Here is a 21,001-nt window from a genome sequence, read left to right on the forward strand (position 1 = left end):
ATACAGAGCCAAACCATATGAAGTTAGAAAGCCGTCCTGAAACATGGTAACTCCTGTCATGAGTTCTTTTGGTTCCCAAACACTGAAGTGGGGCGCCCAATGAGTTTTCCTTGTGTTCCTCTTTACCCTTTACCTTAAGACCTGCTCAAAGCATCAGCATAAGTGAGAAACTGAAACAATGAACACCCACATGTGTTAGCGGCTGTCATTCTAGATCCTCTTGGTTTTTCTGATTTACTCCTGCTTTAGTGGGGTTTAGACAGTTTCCAAATCCAAAATTTAACTCTCTCTATGCTGCTGGTTTGGATTAAGACAATCAACTTTATTCTTCTCTGTAGATGGCCTTGGATCATTTTCTCCTATTAGCTGTTTTGGGATCCTTTTCCAGTCATGATCACATTTTGCTTACAGATCAACTAGTTCGTAACACAGCACTGTCTGCTAACTGATACCATTCATTTGACAATTCAGAGTTTTGATACTTTGTAGTGCACCCACTGTTCTTCACAGAAAAAAGAATTGCAGTACAAAGGGTTTATCAGGCCCCCTATCATTCCAGAGTTTCAGTGCTCTTCCAGAATTTTCAAGGTTTCAATCATGATATAAACCAACTACCCATGAATAATGCAAAAAGCATGAATAATCATGAAGTTAATAAGGTAAGGCAGTTATTATACTCAAGAGAGCAACTAGTATGAAACTCTTTCAAATTATTTGAGTAAGGATTTACATCTTCATGTGTAAATCCTTCATATTACATACTTTCTGCCTCTGTTAAGCTCCAGGTGTATCAGTTATTAATAACTGAGTGAATATGTAGGTATTATTTAAACAAAAACAATTTCATGGTATACCCACCCCTATCCAAGAGATGAAGTCAAGTTCTGGTAGCAATAGACATCTCTATCAAGATTTCCTGCTCCTGCCACTCTGTGAACAGGAAAGGAGGGAGAAACCTTGGTGTTTTGCCTTTCCCAATTGATATTAAGATCCTTATTCAAGGGGCTACTGGTTTCTAATGACCTAAACGTAAATTAGCTTTATAAGAAAGTTCTGAGTTTGAAATTCCTTTCAGCAAGTATTTGTAAGTCAAAAAAGCAAAGAAGAAGCACCATTTGCTCTCATTTCTCCTTGTGACTGAGATTACTTTTTACAAGGAGGAACTGACCACTTTCTCTGACATCTGAAATAGAAAGCTACAAAGGCTGATAGGCGTGGCCTCAAAATTGTTCCATGATTATGTAACTTCTTTCTAGTTAGGAGTTAGTACAGTGTGAGAAGGCCATCTACAATCAAGATTTAGAGAGGCTCTAACAAGTGTCATTTTTCCTTGTTAGCTTTCATTTCTCAGCCCTTTACAAGATTATAATAGTCTGCAGTTTACTCTCTCCAAAGCTTTACGGACAGTGAGCCTGTCCTAAACAAGACAGTGACTCCAGGATTTCTGAAGACTATTGTGGAAAAAGTATCCATTAAGGTGAGATTTCTGGGAAGTTCTTCAGAGAAAGATCTAGGTGTCTAGTTGATAACCATACCATGTCAGTGGAGAATTAGTTACGGGACTGCTTGAGACCAGAAGTGTTGTATCAATCATATTCCGAAAACTGAGAACTGAATCCGTTACCTGTCTAGGTAGAAAATAGGTTATCTTTTATCCTACCACAATTGGGGTATAAACCAAAAAAATGTATTTTGTCTACAGCAAATTTTAAAATTAATTCTTAGGTATCTGTTGGCATAAATTGATATTTAGAGGAGATACTTGGTTTTCTTGGCTAGAGGATGACTAGGAAACTCGGTGACTGGGTTTGGGCCTAAGTTAAAAGAGAAGACAGTCCCATGAGAAAATTATTATGAAGTAATATTTAGTAAAAAATAAGCAAGGACATAAATATCTATTATATGATTTTATCTCTATATTAAAGAGCATAGACATGTGCACACATTAATTTCTCAATTTTACAAGCCTTTACTCAAAAATAATCTTTACATTTTCATGAATCAGTTTCATTTCATTCTTCGTTTTACAGCAAGTGTAAGAAGAAGTATTTCTCTTTTTCAAATGGTCTATGCTTTACTCAGTGATAGGTAACATTTTTTGTGGCAAGATATAATAAAAAGACAGGGAGAATCAATTATATATTACCTACTTTTGGATACATTTTGACTTTTTTATGGCTTAGTACATAATGAGAGTTTCCTAATTACTTCATGAGTATTTGAGAAGAGTTTATAAATGTTGGATTCCAAATTCTATTTAAGTAAGATAAAGTTTCTTAAGTAAGTTTGTTAATTATGTTTGAAAAATCTAAATCTAAATCTAAGCTATTTTTTTTACCTTGTTCTTTCAGTAACAGAGAGGTGGTGAAATCGCCAACTCTAATAGTGATTTTGTTAATTTCTCACTGTAGTTCTTTTGATTTCTACCATATATTTTTACATAGAATATGTATATCCAAGTATATATGTTATGTGTGTGTTTAGAGAGAAAAAAAATTTCTATATGCTATCTTTTAAAGTAATAACAGATTATACATATAATTTAAATTATTATATCTTTTTACAGGTTGCATACTTTACCATTATGTAGTGAAACTATGTGCTGATACTTATTGACTAAAGCTTATTTTAATCTACACTATTTTTCCTAAAATGTCTTTCTTTAAGGTAAAGTTTGAAGAATATAACTTTTTCCAGCTGTTTCTCAAACTTAAGTGACCTTATACTTTATTTGTATTTTGTCAACAACATATGACTGGATTTATTTTTAATACAAATGGAAAATTTTTCATCTTAGTTAATGAGTTTAGTCCAGATATGCACATTCTATAAAGGTATATATTTTAACTTGGTTTTGCCATCTTGCTTTGTTTCAATTTATAGCACTTATTCTGTGCTTTCTTCTCCTTCCTTGTCAAGTTTCTTATTTTTAAAAAATCTATATTCTCCTTAAAGACAAGCCCCTTAGCAAAGTCTCACATCTTCTGGTCCCCCAAACATAAAACTTCAACTGTAAGAGTATGTTCATATCGTTCCTGTTTTCTTTTCTTTCACTCTGGCTTTACTTATTTTTAAGATAGTAAAAACACTAATTAAAGTATTTGTTTGATCTTACTTCCCTTTTGGCCTCCAACATTTCTTAGATTTATTTCTTTACATAATGAGTAGTTCTTCTCAAAGAGCTGTGGGTATAGATATTTTCACTGCCAAACTTCTGAAAGCTTTGAATAATAATTGTTTTCTTTTAATTGTGTTAAGAAACATGTAACATAAAATGTGTCATCTTAATCATTTTCAAGTGTACAGTTCAGTAATATTAAATACATTCATATTGTTGTGCAACCAACCTCCAGAATGCTTTTGCATCTTGCAAAACTAAAACTCTAAATCCGTTAACCAACAATTTCAACATTTCCCTTTCCTCCAGAACTTGCCAAACATCATTCTACCTTCCGTCTGTATACATTTAAAAACTCTAACTCTTCATGTATGTTTAATCATACAGTATACGTGTGCTTTTTGTGACTGGCTTTTTTCATTTCATGTTCTCAAAGTTCCTTCATGTTGTACTGTATCATATGTCAGAATATTCTTTCTTCCTAGGGTAGAATAATATTCCATTTTATGTATTTACCATAAAATACATAAGAAACCATATTTCTTTTTATTCATTCATCCATTGAAGGACACGTGTATTACTTTCACATTTTTCTGTTGTGATTAATGCTGCAATGAACATATATGTACATACATTTATTTGAGATCACACTTTCACTTATTTTGGGAATATAGGACTTGAATACACATTTCTTCAAAGGTGCTATACAAATGGCCAATAAGCACATATGAGTATGTTCAACAGCAATAATCTTTAGAAAAATGCAAATCAAACCCATAGAAACCACAATGAGATATAACAATTAAAAACATACATGCACAAAACTGTATGATTAAACATATATGAAGGGTTAGAGTTTTTAAATTTTTAATTTACCTTTTTTCTTTGTTATTTAGATATTTTATATTTTCCATTTCTTGTCTATTGTTTGGGGTAGGGGGTGTGTTAAACTTTCAGTACTATCTCAAACAGAAGTGAACAAAAATTCATCCTTGTCTTTTTCCTGATCTTTCAGGAGCAAAAGAAATGTTTTCAGTCTCTTACATTGGGAATAATGTTAGCTATGGTGTTTTTGTATATAGACTTTACTGTGTTGAAGTAATTTTCTCCTCTGTCTGGCTTTGCATTAGAGTAATGCTGAGTTATACAATGAGTTTGGAAGTGTTCCCTCCTTTGCAAATTTTGAAAGACTTTGAAGAATTTTGGTCTTAATTCTTCTTTAAATATTTGGTGGAATTTGCCAGTAAAACCACTTAGTCTGGACTTTTCTTTACTGAGAGGTTTCTGACTTCTGATTCAGTCTCCTGACTGGTCATAATGACTGTTCAGATTTTCTGTTTCTTTATGATTCAAAATTTGCGGGTTGTATTTTTCTAATAATTTATCCGTTTATCCATTTCATTTAGGTTATCCCACCTATTGATATACAATTGTTCAAAGTATTCTCTTATAATTTTTATTTCTGTGAAATCTGTTGTAATGTTCTCTTTTTAGTTTCTGATTTTATTATTTGATTCTCTTTTTTTTTCTATGTTAATTCAGTTAAAGTTCTGTCAGTATTATTCAGATTTTCAGAGAATCAACTCTTGTTTTTATTGGTTTTCTTTAGTATTTTTCTAATCTCAATTTTACCTCTAATTTTTCTTTTTTCCTTCCTTTTGATGGCTTTAGGTTTAGTTCTACTTTTTTAAGTTCTTTATGGTGTAAAGTCAGATTATTGATTTGAGAGTCTTCTTCTTTGTAAATGTAGTTGTTTAAATCTTCAAATTACCCTCATCACCATATTCTCTGCATTTAATGAAATATGTTGTGTTTTCATATAATTTCTCTAAATATAGATTTAAATTTGACTTGTGACTCTTTGTACATGTTTCATTGTTTGTGTTGTTTATTTTAACATGATCATGAATTTTCTAGTTTTCTTTCTGTTGATTTCTACGTTTATTCCATTATGATAAAAAATATACTCTGTATGATTTCAAACATTTAACATTTATTAACACTTGTTTGGTGTCCTAATTTGTAGTATATTTTGGGACAGTGTTCCATATGTTCGTGTGAAAACTGTGTATTCCACTGTTGTTGGCTTTACTGTTTTGGATATATCTGTTAGATACAATTGGTCTATAAGTGGTCTATAATGTTTTTCGATATTTATTTTTTCCTAATTTTCTTGTCAGGTTGTTCTATCTATTATTGAAAGTGGAACATTAAAGTCTCTTACTACTACTTTAGAGCTGTCTATTTCTCCCTTCAATTCTGTAAATGTTTCATATATTAGGAGCTCTGATGTTTTGTGCATGTGTGTTTCTAATTTTTATATCTTGTAGGTGAATTGGCCTTTTTAACATTATGTAATAATCTTTGTCTCTTATAACACTGTTTGACTGTTATTTTTATTTTATCTGATACTAGCATAGCAAACTCTGCTCTCTTATTTAATATTTCAATGGAATATATTTTTTATTCTGTCACTTTCTATCCTTGTCCTTAGATCTGTAAAATGAGCCTCTTGTATGCAACATATAGTTGGATCCCCTGTTTTTAAATTCATTGTGATATATCTATATATGTAATTTTAGTATGCTTTTTGATTAGTAAGTTTAAACCATTTACATTTGAACTAATTATTGATAAGAACTTAGAACGTACTGTTGCCATTTTTCATTTATATTCTGTATGTCTTAATAGGTTTCTGTCTCTCCTTTCTCAGTGACTTCTTTTTGTTGATTTTTCCTGTAGTGAAACATTTTAATGTTCTTCTATTCCTTTGTGTACATCCTACAGATATCTTTGTGGTTATCATCAGGTTGCATATGATATTCTAAAGTTATAGCAATCTATTTTTAACTGATAACAACTTAACTTCAATCATATGCGAAATGTTTACTCCTTTACAGCTCCTCAACACACATTTTATGTTAATATTACAAATTGCATTTATATAATATGTACCAATTGACATTGATTTATAAATTGTTTTGCTTTCACATTTTAAATCCTATAAAATAATAAAAAGTGATTACAAATCAAAATAGCAAAAGCCATGTTTTATATTTATGTATATATTTACCTTTCATGAAGAACTTACATTTTTGTATGAGTTTGAGTTACTGCCTAGCATCCTTGTGTTTCAGCTTGAAGAAAGCTCTTTAGTATTTCTTTTAGGGTAGATATAGTGGTAATGAAATCATTCAGCTTATATTTATCTAGGAATATCTTAATTTCTCTCATTTATGAATAGCAGGTTTCCCAGATATAGTGTTTTTGATGGACAGACTTTTCTTTAAACACTTGAGATATATTGTCCCACTACTTTCTGGTCTACAAAGTATTTACTGACAAATATGCTCATAATTCTATTGAAGATTTCTTGTATATAATGAGTGACCTTTTTCTTGATACTTTTAAAATGATTTTGTTTTTGTCTTTGAGAGTTGGTAATTTGATAATAATGTGTCATAGTGTAAATTTCTTTGAGTTTATCATAGTTGCAGCTTGTTTGGTTTCTTATATCTGTACATTTTGTCTTTTCTCAAATTTGGAAAATTTTCAGTCCTTATTTACTCAAGTAATTTTGTTATTCCTTTCTCTTTTTCATCACCTTTTTAGACTTACATAATGCATATATTGTCCTACTTGATGATGTACTGTAAGTCATTTATAAGTTCTGTTCACTTTCCTTTATATCTTTTAAAAAATTTTGTTCTTCAGTCTTGATAATTACACATGACCTGTCTTCAAGGTAACCGATTCTTCTGTCTATTGGTGTAGGCTGAGGAAAACCTCTAGTGAATTTTACAATGCAGTCAATTTGTTTTTCAGCTTCAGAATTTATGGGTTTTTTTCTGGTAATTTCTATTTTTTTGTATATTCTCATTTTATTAACCATTTTCCTGATTTTATTTAGTTGTCTGTACATATTTTCCTTTAACTCATTGATCATATTTAAGAGTTCTGCTTTAGTCTTTAACAAGAAAGTCTGAGTGCTCTGTTTCTTTAGAGAAAGATTTTGGAGATTCATTTTTTTCTTTTAAATTGACCATGTTTACCTGTTTCTTTCTGTTTCACACTTTTTGTTGAAAACTGGACATTTGTAAAAACAGCCCCCTCTCAACCATTATTAAATGGCATCATTCAGGGGAGGACTTTCACTCTTCATCTAAGTATGAAATCTAAATGTTATCTGAGGCCTATATGGACGTGTGTCTTGCCTGGGCTTATGTGTATGCATTTTTTTTTGTAATTCTCTCATATACACACTGCTTTTAAGCCATAATTTCCCTAAGAGCCACACCTGCCTCTTTTTGTAACCTTAGATGTTCTATTGTATTCCTCTATCCATAATCTCTTGCCTTCTGGCACCCAGGGAGTAGCAGATCCCATGCAGCTCTCACAAGCTGGAGCACCCACCGCTACCTTTTGCAGCCTCAAATCTGACATTTAAACTATGTCACCATTTCCATCAATGCTCCAAGTCATGTGAAGCAGATACTAGTCCCTCAAGGAACCTCCAGAGAAGCCATAATGTTGCAAAGCAGTTCCACACTTTTCCTTCTATTCCAGAGGAGGAATGAGGAATTAGGAAGTTTTCTCCTGATCACATCACACCGTTCAAGGGAGAAAGTTAAACAGGGACAAAGAAAAACACCTAGAAGTTTTCTACTATTTTGAGTGTGGCTTAATCTTGGTTTGGAATGTCTTTTTTTGCAACCACTTCTTAACAGCTGAAAACATTAGTTTGGTTCATAAATTGTTATTTATTTGGTGTTTCCATGACATAATGAAAGTCTGGAACTTCCTTGTCTGTAATCTTGCTAATGTCCCTCTCCGTAAACAAGAGAATAATTTTTTAAACCATAACGTTCAAATAACATTTTGACCAGTTACAAAATTTTAGTTTGAAAAATATTTTTGCTTGAAAACTGATTCACAGCACTTCACTTGAAACTCCTGGGACAACTCTGATTTTTAATTCATTTACTCGGGGGGGGGGGATTTTAGAAAGACTACTTAATGCATACATTGTATGTAGGCATTGCAATTGTCCCAGTAGAGGTAATATCAACATCCTAATGTCAAATACATTAAGAGTTCTTCAACAAACCATGTCATTATACACATTAAAGTGAGATGAATAAGGGAGATTAAAAATAACCACCGTATTAGTTCCTTCTCATGCTGCTATGAAGAAATACCTGAGACTGAGTAATTTATAAAGAAAAGAGATTTAATTGACTCACAGTTCTGCATGGCTGGGGAGGCCTAAGGAAACTTACAATCTTGATGGAAGGCACCTCTTCACAGGGTGGCAGGAGAGAGAATGAGTGCTAGCAGGGGAAATGCCTGATGTTTATAAAACCATAGATCTCATGAGAACTTGCTCACTATCACAAGAACATCATGGGGAAAACACCCCCATGATTCAATTACCTCTACTTGGTCCCTCCCATGACACATAGGGATTCTGGGAACTGCAATTCAAGATGAGATTTGGGTTGGGACATAGCCAAGCCATATCAGCCACGTATTACTTTACATCATATTTCTAATTTGCAAAGTGATTTTGCTACCACACTTCCCTGCTAACTCTCATCCCTTCCCAAGCCCTGAAACCCCCCAAATCTTTTCATCCTTCTGCTTCTTTTTAGGTTGTAAAATTGCAGATATATAATTATGGATCAATACTATGTAAAAATTACTTTCTTAACCTGCTACAGACTATTCAATCAGAGTATTTAATCTTTGTAGGTGCTCTACTCAGTATTTCTGGAAGATTTTATCATTTTGCTTTTAATATTCTTTGGCTTTACTGTATGTACCCACGTGTGAAATTTTTCTTTATTTGATAGGTTTGAACACAGGAACACTCATTATCTCCCAAAAGAGAACAATTTACAGCCCTAAGAATTAGAACACTCTAATTATAGAAAAGTTGCACAAACATATGGTCACCAACCTAAAGGAACACCCACAAATTTAAATAGAAAATTGGAATATACATTAAGAACTGAATACCCTTAGGTAGTACACAAAGGGTTATAGAGGCACACATTCGTGAGACTGGGACCACAACAGCTCCCAGAAGATAAAGCCTCAATTAAGCATTAAAAACTCTAAGGAAGTATTCAGAGGAAGAAAAGTGGGAATGCTTTCCCAGGTAGCGGGAAGGGAATTAACAGTGAGAAGACCTGAAAAGGAATGACATATTGTATATTACTAGAGCATAAGATGTAAGAAATTCAAAAGTAACAGACACATACACAAAGAAAGATATAGTTTATTCAAGGCCTTTCAGGTCATGCTGAGTGGAAATTTATACTAATAAAAATCAAAACTCATTGAAGGATTTCAGGAAAAATAGAGTCGTGCCTTTATCCATAAAGAAACCTACTTGGTTGTCTGACAGAAATCTTTTAGTAAAAGTAAGACTAGTTGGAGGTAAATAATTGACTGTAAAAAACAAATGGACAAAAAATAAATGCTGCAATTCTACACTAGAGAACAGTTAGGAGGACAGTAAAATGATAATTTTGTAGATGCATGAGACACAGAGAATAAGTCCCAGGGAGACAAAATGCTAATGAGAGCCGACTAGGGAGAGCCAAGAAGGTCTAGAGTCCATTTCACTACTCAGAAGTGTAGTGCTGTGGCAGAAGTTTGTTCATATAAGGTAAGTAGCTGCAGCCCATTTATACTTAGGCCACTTTGGTCATAGTGGGTATGGGAAGAGTCAGGAACCAAGAGGTAGGCATTGAAGGATAGGCTGAGGCCCCAGTAAAGTATCAGAAGGGGAACCAGGGACTTTGACACCACAAAACCCATACTATAAACACTGCAACGATTACCTGTTTCCAAACATCATTTCACCACACACACCTCTGACCCAACTCAACAACCAACATTAAAAGGGAAGAACTTCACTGAACCCCCTAATAAAGCAAGTCTTGATCCATTGTTCACAGTGACACAGCTGGTAACTTAGTTCCTTTTTCTTATACACATCCAAGGACAACATTTTGTCCTGGGACACTCACTCACAAAAGCATATCTCATTTTTTAAAATTGTCTGCATAAATATGTAATGTTGTGTGTCATTTTTACTTTATAGGCCAAGCTATAACTTCAGAAATGGCGAATGAATACAAGAAAATTCTTTTGCTGAAAGGATTCGAGCTCATGGATGAGTATCATTTTATAATAATTAAGTCCTTACTGGCCTATGATTTAGGACTAACTACAAAAATGCAAGAGGAATACAACAGAATTAAGATTTCAGATTTGATGGAAAAAAAGTTCCAAGGTGTTGCCTGTGTAGACAAACTAATAGAACTGGCCAAAGACATGCCACCACTTAAAAACCTTGTCAACAATCTTCGAAAAGAGAGGTCAAAAGGTAATAGGGAAAACCTTGCACATGGCTACTCTGCCTTGAGTCTCCCCAGTCTTGAGTAGAACCCCACCTTGGTCATAGCTGGTACATCCCTTTCCCAATTTATAACTCAGCAGTCATGGGGATGTTGGCACCTCAGAGACTGACCAGTTGGCAATTTAGAACATTCTGTTTCATATAAAAGAGATCGATAGATTTAGAAGAATGTATTTGGGGTATGGATAAAAAATCAAAGACAGGGATTTATGAGAGGATGAGGGTTTCAGTAAATTAGAAATGTCAGGAAAAAAAAGCTACTTTTTAAAATGCATTTTATTTGAAATATTTATATTTAACCAATTTGCACAGCAAATAGTTCTATTAAGAGAAGTATAGAATTTCTCCACTTAATATAAATCACTATTTTTTTTAATTCAAAAGCCAATATTAGCACTTTGCCACATTACAATTCAGATCATATTTCCTTTCAGGTCATATTTCTGTCATTTGAACAGATATTGCACAGAACATGACCAGCCTGTCAGCATCATGACCTTAGATAGTTAAAATAAATGGTAGGAGAACAAGACTGAGAAAAGGTTGACTGAGGCACATGGAGTTCACAGGACAGGAAGCACGTTCTCACTGCACAGGGGAGGAGTGAGGAAAGCACTGAGGAGAATGAGACAGTGCCTATGCCTACCATGCTACTGTTGGCCTCCTAGCAGCCAGGCTGGGTTAATGTAGTAGAGGTAACAGGCAAATCCGAACTCTCATGCAGGAGCTGACAGCAGGTAATATTGAAACTGCTTTAGCTGTCTTAGATAAGCTATTCCAGTCTAGGCCTATTGTGCCCTTTTTCTTTTGTTTTGTCAGTTGCTAGGAAAATGAAAGCACAAGGAGTAGTTCTAATGAAAAAAATAAACCAGGAAGAAGTGGGTCTTGTGGCACCTGCACCCACCGCAAGAAACACACTGACATCTGAAGTAGGAGAGAGGATTCCTGTAGCTCAGGTAAGCTTGAGAAAGAGGAGCAGGATTGAAGTCCCACAGAAGATACTCTGCTATGGCACATGGCTCTTCACTAATATCTCAACACAGCTTAGATTTACCAAATTAGTAATTATGGATCATCTTTGTGATGGGTAAAGAGTTAGGCATCATAAAAATGTAGTAAAAAATTTCTGTGACATAAATATATTATCATCTGCATTATAAAAATGTGGTAATAATCATATTTAATATACATCTTGCCCATCCTTACACAAATCTAGATTTTCTCATTCCAAGTCCAGTGCTCTTCTCATCACACCACAGTGGCGATAACAGTAATGCATCTGTTGAAATCATCTATCTCTTTTTTAGTGCAACAATCCACACCCAATATTATCTATTGTCCATATCTTCAAGTGAGAGGTTGTAATTCCCTGGGGTTTCCAAGGACATCCCATCCAATATAAATAGAACTTACTACGTTGTAATGAAAACTTGCTCTGCTTCTTTTCATACTAAACCCCATTAACAGGAAAATTAAACTGCTTTCAGAAAAGAAAAACTCTGAACAAAGGAAAGACTGAAGCCAAAAGGAATAAGGTGCCCCAGGAGCAGAGTGAGCCCCCACGTCCCTCAGGAGCCAGCACATCTGCAGCCACGGATCATCCCCCATTACCCCATACCTCATCATCAACTCCATCCAACACTTCATTTGCTCAGGTACACTCTTTCCTGGTCCTCTTCTCCATTTTTTTTAACCCAGTCACAGTGCATTCCACTGTTACTATTGTTACTCTCATGCATAACTCTTCATGTTACTGATTTGCTGAGGGAAAACTGTTTTCTATATTATGATAACTTGTTTACATTGGTGAGAAGCCACATGCAAGTAAAGTCCAATTACCCACAGGCGATCACTGTGTGTAAAACACCAAGACAGACCACTAAGCATTTCTGGTCTGTGCAGGTAAGTAGCTTGGCTTCTAGTACTAGTACATACAAGTCCATGGCTCATCTTTGCTCCCCACACTTCCTAGTACAGATCTGGCAACGTTCTCTTCAGAAAAGTATTCTGCTGCAACTCAAATAGGCCAGGCCACTGTGGGGAGAGGACAGGAGATAAACAAACTTGTCCTTTTTTCATTATTGTTAGCGTTCTAGCCACTGTGAAATGCTGTCAAGGACATAGCTCTAACCAGAAATCCTCTACCTGAGACTACTTATATGCTGAGCCAGGCCAAGTCTTTCCACTTGTAACAGCTCTGTTTCTTGGGAAGAAACAAAGGAGTTGGGTCCTCAGAATGGTAGAGTACACTAGTGATCATTAGAATTTCTAATGAATGTTTGATCATTAGAACATCTAATGATGTTTGAGGCTTGTGGTGGGCATGGTTCTTCATTTTTAATGCTATCCAAGTTGTTTTCACTTTGTTGATTGTCTTTGATAATTTAAGTAGGTAGAGGAGATATTTGGATTTGTTATTATATTCTAATCTTTCTTTAAAGTTTCTTCACAATAATGCTTTCATCATCTGCTGCTCTAGATTGTTCATGCAGATAATCATGCTTTGCCTCAGGAAGATTATTCTGAGTCAATGAGGGTGATTTAATTTCCAAGCCCGTTGTCTGCTACCTTAGACTTTCACTAGCTAAACTATACCAGCTCATGTGCCTTTCCTTTCAGTTCAGCAATCCCTGTCTAGCCTAGCCCCCAGCTCCACGTATCTGTGAAAGTTGTTGGGTCAAAAGCTCTGCAGAGTCACTCGTGCAGAGTGACTTTGTATTCCTGTTCAAAGTTTTTTGTTTCGTTTTGTTTTGTTTTCTTGTTTGTTTTGTTTTGTTTGTTTTTGAGACGGAGTGTTGCTCTGTCGCCCAGGCTGGAGTGCAGTGGCGTGATCTCGGCTCACTGCAAACTCCGCCTCCCGGGTTCACGCCATTCTCCTGCCTCTGCCTCCCGAGTAGCTGGGACTACAGAGGCCCGCCACTATGCCCGGCTAATTTTTTTGTATTTTTAGTAGAGACGGGGTTTCACGGTGTTAATCAGGGTGGTCTTGATCTCCTGACCTCGTGATCCACCCACCTCGGCCTCCCAAAGTGCTGGGATTGATTACAGGCGTGAGCCACCGCGTCCGACCTCCTGCTCAAAGTTTTAAGTTTGTTTTCTTGTGTCTGCCCAACACAGAATCAGCAAACCCAGGCCCAATGTCAGGTGGATACCAGAAGAAATGTTCCCCAAAAGGACCCAGTGACAGTGATGGTACTGAAAGCAACAGCACCATTTAAATATGAGTCCCCAGAACATGGGAAAAGCACAATGTTTCATGCTACAGTGGCCAGTAAGACTCAGTATTTCCATGTGAAAGTCTTCGACATCAGCTTGAAAGAGAAATTCATAAGGAAGAAGGTCATTACCATATCTGATTACTCTGAATGTAAAGGAGTAATGGAAATAAAGGAAGCATCATCTGTGTCTGACTTTGATCAAAACTTTGAAGTCCCAAACAGAATTATCGAAATAGCAAATAAAACTCCCAAGATCAGTCAACTTTACAAGCAAGCATCTGGAACAATGGTGTATGGGTTGTTTATGTTGCAAAAGGTAATCCCTTAATTTTGTTTTAATTTTCTCTACCATTACCTGGAACTAAATGTCTTGTCAGACTTTGCTAACTGCCTCAATATTGGAACACAATAATTTATATTGACTAGAGATACTGATGAAGTTTTCCCACAAAATAGGAAATAGGACTAAGTGACCTATTAACTTTCTTACGCCAAAGTAAATGTAGGGACTTTGAAAAAGAGTTACCAAGAAATATTAGCAGTAATAATCTGTTGTCAGCCACAATAAACTAGAGGACAATACAGGGTCCAAATCAACGGGAGCAGGCTAATAACATCATCTCTTTCTGCTCCATCCCAATAAGCGCTGATAATTTTACTTTGAATTTTGATAAATTTATTTTAAATAATGAATCATGCTACTAAGGTTGAACTCTGGTTGTGACATATATTTGGAGTAATAAGTAGATTGGCTGGTATGCTCATAAATGCAAATACATTCAACAACTATCCATACAATCTAAACATTTGTGCTGTTGCTCTTCTGTCTTATTTATTTATTCATTTATTTATGAAGACAGCATTGAACAACTGAGAAATATTGAATTCCATGATACTTAGAGGATAAGGCAATCTCATCATATTATTTACAAAAAAAAATAATTACAAGGCACAGAGTTTTATTGATATGTCCATGTCCAAATTCAAGATGCTAGTTAGGACAATGCATTCCATCCCTTTCTCCGCTCTGAAACATCACACACTTCTATGAACTCAACTAACATTTTATATGATTGACTGCTTTATAACCCTATATACATGTCTTCCAAGATAGCCCCTTAAATTTACCTCCACATTTTCTCACACTGTCTTTAAGAGATCTTGCTTATAAATACAATTACAGAATTGATGAGTAATAGTGTGTGAGAAACTACAGAGTATGAATGGAGGGATCTAGGTCAATGGGGACAAGATACTGGAAAAGAATGAGTAATGAGGAAGGCTGAAAAAGAATGAATGATTGTGTCATAGACGTTTTTTCCTTTAAAATTCCTCATAATCCAAAGTAACTCAGGAGTGGAAAACCAAATTTTGTATGTTCTCACTGATAAGGGGAAGCTAAGCTATGAGTACACAAAGGCATACAGAGTGATATACTAAACTTTCAAGACTCAGAAGGGGGAGACTGGGAGGGAGGTGAGGGATACAAAACTATATATTGGGTACAATGTATACTACTTGGGTGATGGGTGCACTAAAATCTCAGAATTCACCACTATATAATTAACCCATGTGACCCAAAACCATTTGTACCCCAAAAGCTATTGAAATTTTAAAAAAATTAAAATAATAATAAAGTGAAATTCCTCATAATCTACTGACTGAATAATTGTAGAAAGCATACATTTGGTTTTCCACAGGACCATAAGCCAAGAAGTCCTATAGGAATTTTTGATTCCTCTATATCTAGGTGCTTTATTTACTCTCAGCTGATCTGAACGTGGTAGCAGGAGAAAAAGAGGGAAATATTTATTGGTGTAAAATTGCAGGAAGAAAAATACCTTGTTGTTGGATAATAAAAGATGGCCCCTGTGAGATGGCAGGCCAAGCCACATGTATGATCTGTACCTGTCATTCCTCTCGTGCATATTGCATTAACTTTGTCATGAGGCTCTTTCTCATGTATACGATACTAATAATCCTCTCAGAAACAGGATATTAATCTTCTTTTGCAGAAAAGCATACACAAGAAGAACACAATCTATGAAATAAAAGATAATACAGGATCCATGGATGTAGTGGGGAATGGAAAATGGCACAATATCAAGTGTGAGAAAGGAGATAAACTTCGACTCTTCTGCTTTCAACTGAGAACAGTTAACCGCAAGCTGAAACTGGTGTGTGGAAGTCACAGCTTCATCAAGGTGGGAACTGGATAGAGGAGAATGAGTTTGCTAAAGAGGCAAATAATTTGGCTTAGGCTTTGGGAACACCAGATTCCTCATGTATTACTCAGAGAGTCCAGCGAGTGAAAGGAGAACCTAAACAATGCCCTTGCATTTGTAACTGGAGGATTTTCAAAAGGATATTAAGGTAAAGGCATTCATACAGCTGTAGAAAGGATATAATACTAGTGTTAATTGATTTAAAGATGTGTCTAGGGACAGGGAACATAGGACTTAAGAGCAAGGGCTTTGAATGAGACAGATCTGATTTGAATCCTGCCTTTAACAAGCACTAGTTGGCTGATACTGGAGAAATAGTTTAATTGGTCCTCTAAAATAATGGAAGTCTCCACTTCATTGGAATGGTTTAAACATTCAAACACTGCATACATATTAATTATCTCACAGCCTGGCACATCATAATAAACTGAACTGTGGGAGATAGTATTTTTTTTAGGAAGGTAAAGACACTAGAGGGACTTTTGGGCAAAGGAAATGATACATGAAAATTCCAAAAGCGTGACACAGCAAAATGAGTTCCGTGCAACTGAAATTCAGTAGATGCAGAAGACTCTGGGACCCAAAGATTAAAAAAAAGAAAAGGGACTACTGAGGCCCAAAGATAAAAAAGAAACAGGAGTGTGGCTTTTACAAAAGTAAATTAATGGGAACTTTATTGTTGAAAATACATGAAAAATTGAAACAAAATTATGCAGAAGAATGCCTGATCACTTTGACATTTTAGCAAAAAATATTCTGGTATCTATGGAGTTGCATTACAGAGCAATTAGGCTTGGGGCAGAGATATCTACTAGAAGTAGTGTGCTGGAGTTCACTCCTATCCTTACTGAACACAGCTTATTGTTGGAAATTCAGGAATTGTATGCACTGCTTGTTAAACATGTGGTAGTTTGAAATCAGCCATGTGAAAAATATGTATACCACCAGACTCTGCAAATGTTACAAATCTAAACTTTTAAAAAATTGGGCACCTGGTTAACCAGGATACCACAGAAGTTTATTTCAAAAATCTATTCAGGAAGGAAAAAGACAAAGGGATTAGTTAATGGGAGGAAAATGAGTTTTTTGAAGGTAGATCTTCATAACTTTGTGACTAATGAGCTTTCATAGGGTAGAAAGAGAATAATGTAGCCAATGGGAAGAAAAGACATGCAGGTGAAAAGAGAACCATAAGCAGAGCTTCATTTCAGTATGTAGGGTCTCATTATGTCTTTCTTATCTCTCTTTAAAGGTCATCAAGGCCAAGAAAAACAAGGAAGGATCAATGAATGTTAATTGAAATATGCAAGCTGAAATGCAACAAATAATTTCTGCTTAAAAAATTAAGTTGTTAATAACTGTGGTTTTCTAAATTTCAGCAATTCGTTTAAATAATGGATTCAGTAGATACACTGTAGCATATTAAGAGCTTTTATATCTGAGTTATAGATTAGGTTGCTTTCTGGAATAAAATTTTCTTCTTATACTCTTCTGTATTTTTTTAGATATTACATTTTGCATTTATGACTTTCATAAGGTAAAAAATAAAATATCTTTTTTTGAAGGACATTATTTTCCCAAAGTCTTGTATATGTTCTCTTAAGGTCAGTAGTGAGCTGCTTGAGGCTGAGCACTTTGTACACTGTGAAGCACATTCTAGAGATGGGGAGAGACTCATGGGGCCTTATCCACACTGGAGTCTATATTGTGATCTCCAGAGGATAAGGCCCCAATAAAGGCTGTGACTAAATTTATATAGCCCATGCTTAAATGAACAAACACTGTGGCCTAGGGAAGTAATAGATCTAGAGGAAAGGATTCCTTTATGCAATTATGTCCTCCAGAAGAGGGCCGATGGGGTAATTGGTTTCTCTGAAGGGGACAACACTGGTGATTTGCATAAAGGTACCAATATATGCAAGACACTTGCCCTCCTTAGTTGGTGTGGATTATCATATCCATCATATTCCATTTATCTGATTTGTAGATACATCTACATATATATTCAAAATCAGAGCAACTAAAAACATAAAACAAACATTGACAGATCTGAGGGAAGAAATATACAGCAATGTAATAGTAAGAGACTTCAGTACTCACAATAATGAAGAGATTATCCAGGCAGTTATTCAATAAGAAAATAGCAGACATCAACAACTCAATACACCAATGGACCTAACAGATATAAACAGAACATTCTACACAACAACATCAAAATACACATTTGCCTCAAGTATGCATGGAGCATTGTCCACAACATGTCATATTCTAGGTCACAAAACAAGTCTTAATGAATTCCAGAAGAATAAAATTATAATAAGCATCTTTTCTGATTATTATAGAATTAACCTATATTAACCTAATTATATAGCAAATAAACAACTGGAAAACTGGCATATATGTGAAAATTTAAAAACATGCTCCTGTATAGTCAATGGATCAAAGAAGAAATTAAAAGGGTAATTTAAAAAATGAGACAAAATGAAACCACAATGTACTAAAATGTATGTGATACAGCAAAAGGAGTTCTAAGAGGAAAATTTATAGTTATAAGCATTTACCTTAAAAAAGAAAGCTCTCAAGTAAACAACTAAATGCCTCAGGGAACTGAAAAAGGAAACACAAATTAAGGGCAAACCTACAAAGACTGAATTAAGAAGAAACAGAACACTCCCCCCCCCCTCCAAAAAAAAACAAATGACAAACAAGGAGATTAAATCAGTCATCAAGAAACTTCCAACAACAAAAAGCCAAGAATCTGATCACGTCACAGATGAATTCTACCAAACATTTACAGAATTATTGACTCCAACTTTTCACAAATTATTTCAAAAAAATCAGAGGAGGGAACACTTTCACACTCTTTTAAGTCAGCAATACCCTGACAGCAAGGCTACACAAGAACACTACAAGAAAAAATATATATAGGCTAGCATACCTTATGATCATAGGTGAAAAAAATCCTCAATACTAGGAAACCAAATTCAACAGCACATTAAGAGGATTATACACTATGATAAAGTGGGATCTATCCTTGAGTTATAAGGATCATTCATCATATGAAAATCAGTCAATCTGATACATAATGTATGTTAGCAGAATGAAGGACAAGAAACATATGATCATCTCAATCAGTGCAAAAAAAGCATTTGACAAAATTCAACATCCTTTCATGATAAAACTTATCAACAAATTAGATAAAGAAGGAATGTGTGCTTCAACACAATAAAGGCCAATTATCACAAGTGCATAGCTAACATCACACTCAATGATAAAAAGTTGAAAGTGTTTCCACTAAAATTAGGAACAAGACAAGGATGCCCAGCCTTACTACTTCTATTCAACCTAGTAATAGAAGTCCTAGCCAGAGCAATCAGGCAAGAGAGAGACGTAAAAGGTATCTAAATAAGAAAAGAAGAATTCAAATTATCTCTCTTTGCTGATGATATGATTCTATACTTAGAAAATTCTAGAGACTATGTCAAAATGCTACTAAAACTGATAAAATATTTTAGTAAGGTTTCAGGATACAAAATTAACATACAAAAATTAGTAGCATTTCTATACACCAATAATACCCAGGTTAAGAGTCAAATCAAGAACATAGTCCCACTTACAATAGCCACAAAGACAAGGAAATATCTGGGAATACAGCTAACCAGGGAGGTGAAAGATCTCTACAAGAACTACACAGAACTGCTGAAAGAAATCAGAGATGACAGAAATAAATGAAAAACTGTTCCATGCTCATGCATTGGGAGAATCAATATTGTTGAAATTACTATACTGCCCAAAGCAAGTCATTACAGGGTTAATGCTATTCCTATTAAACTACCAATGTCATTCTTCACAGAATTAGAAAATGCCTATTTTAAGATTTATATGGAACCAAAAAAGAGCCCAAATAACCAAAGCAATCCTAAGTAAAAAGAACAAAATTGGAGGCATTACATTACCCAACTTCAAACTACACTGTAAGACTACAGTCAGCAAAACTGCATGGTATTGGTGCAAAAACAGACACAGACCAACGGAGGAGAATAGAAAATTCTGAAATAAAGCTGAACACATATAACTATCTGATATTTGACAAGGTGGACAAAAACAAGCAAGAGGGAAAGAACTCTTTACTCAATAAGTGAACTCTCTATTCAGTAAATTCAGTAACTGACTAATCATATGCAGAACAATGAAACTAGACCCTTACCTTTCACCATATATAAATTAACTCAAGATGGATTAAAGATTTCAATGTAAGGCTTCAAACTACAAATATCCTAGAAGAAACCCCAAGAAATACCCCTCTCAACATCCACCTTGAAAAAAAATTTAGATTAAGTTCCTAAAAGCAATTGTAACAAAAACATAAAATGACAAGTAGGACCTAATTAAACTAAAGAGGTTCTATGAAGCAAAAGAAACTATCAAAAGAGTAAACAGAGAATCTACAGAATGGGAAAAAAATATTCACAAACTATGCATCTGACAAAGATCTAATATCCAGAATCTATAAGGAACTTAAAATAACAAGCAAAAAACAAATAACTCCAATAAAAAATGGGCAAAGGACATGAATAGTCACTTATCAAAAGAAGACATATGAGTAGCCAACAAACATATGAAATAATGCTCATCATCACTACTTCTCAGAGAAATGCAAATTAAAACCACAAGGAGATACTCTCACACCAATCAGAATGATGATTATTAAAAAGCCAAAAAGCAACAGACACTGGCAAAGCTGAGGAGAAAAGAGAATGCTTGTAGAGTGGTGGCGGGGATGTAAATTAGTTCAACCACTGTGGAAAGCAGTTTGGAGATTTCTCAAATAACTTAAAACAGAACTACCATTCAACACAACAATTTCATTACTGGGTATATATTCAAAGGAAAATAAGGTCATTATACCAAAAAGACATGTGCACTTGTATGTTCACTACCACGCTATTTACAATAGCAAGGACATGGAATCAACTTAGATTCCCATCAGTTGTGGACTGGATAAATAAAA

General features: G+C 34.8%; 1 protein-coding gene across 1 annotated transcript; it reads left to right on the forward strand.

The window, feature by feature from the left end:
* The first annotated feature begins 1,222 nt into the window (after positions 1 to 1,222).
* On the forward strand, positions 1,223 to 17,559 carry MNDA (myeloid cell nuclear differentiation antigen). Its single transcript, XM_025397036.1, has 7 exons — positions 1,223 to 1,477; positions 10,230 to 10,514; positions 11,367 to 11,503; positions 12,035 to 12,202; positions 13,665 to 14,081; positions 15,781 to 15,969; positions 17,243 to 17,559. The coding sequence occupies exons 2-7, from the start codon at positions 10,250 to 10,252 to the stop codon at positions 17,288 to 17,290; spliced, it is 1,224 nt and encodes a 407-aa protein (XP_025252821.1). The 5' UTR covers positions 1,223 to 1,477; positions 10,230 to 10,249; the 3' UTR covers positions 17,291 to 17,559.
* The last annotated feature ends 3,442 nt before the right edge of the window (positions 17,560 to 21,001 follow it).

Source organism: Theropithecus gelada, chromosome 1 (genome assembly GCF_003255815.1).
Source record: "Theropithecus gelada isolate Dixy chromosome 1, Tgel_1.0, whole genome shotgun sequence".
NCBI classification, from domain to species: Eukaryota; Metazoa; Chordata; class Mammalia; order Primates; family Cercopithecidae; genus Theropithecus; species Theropithecus gelada.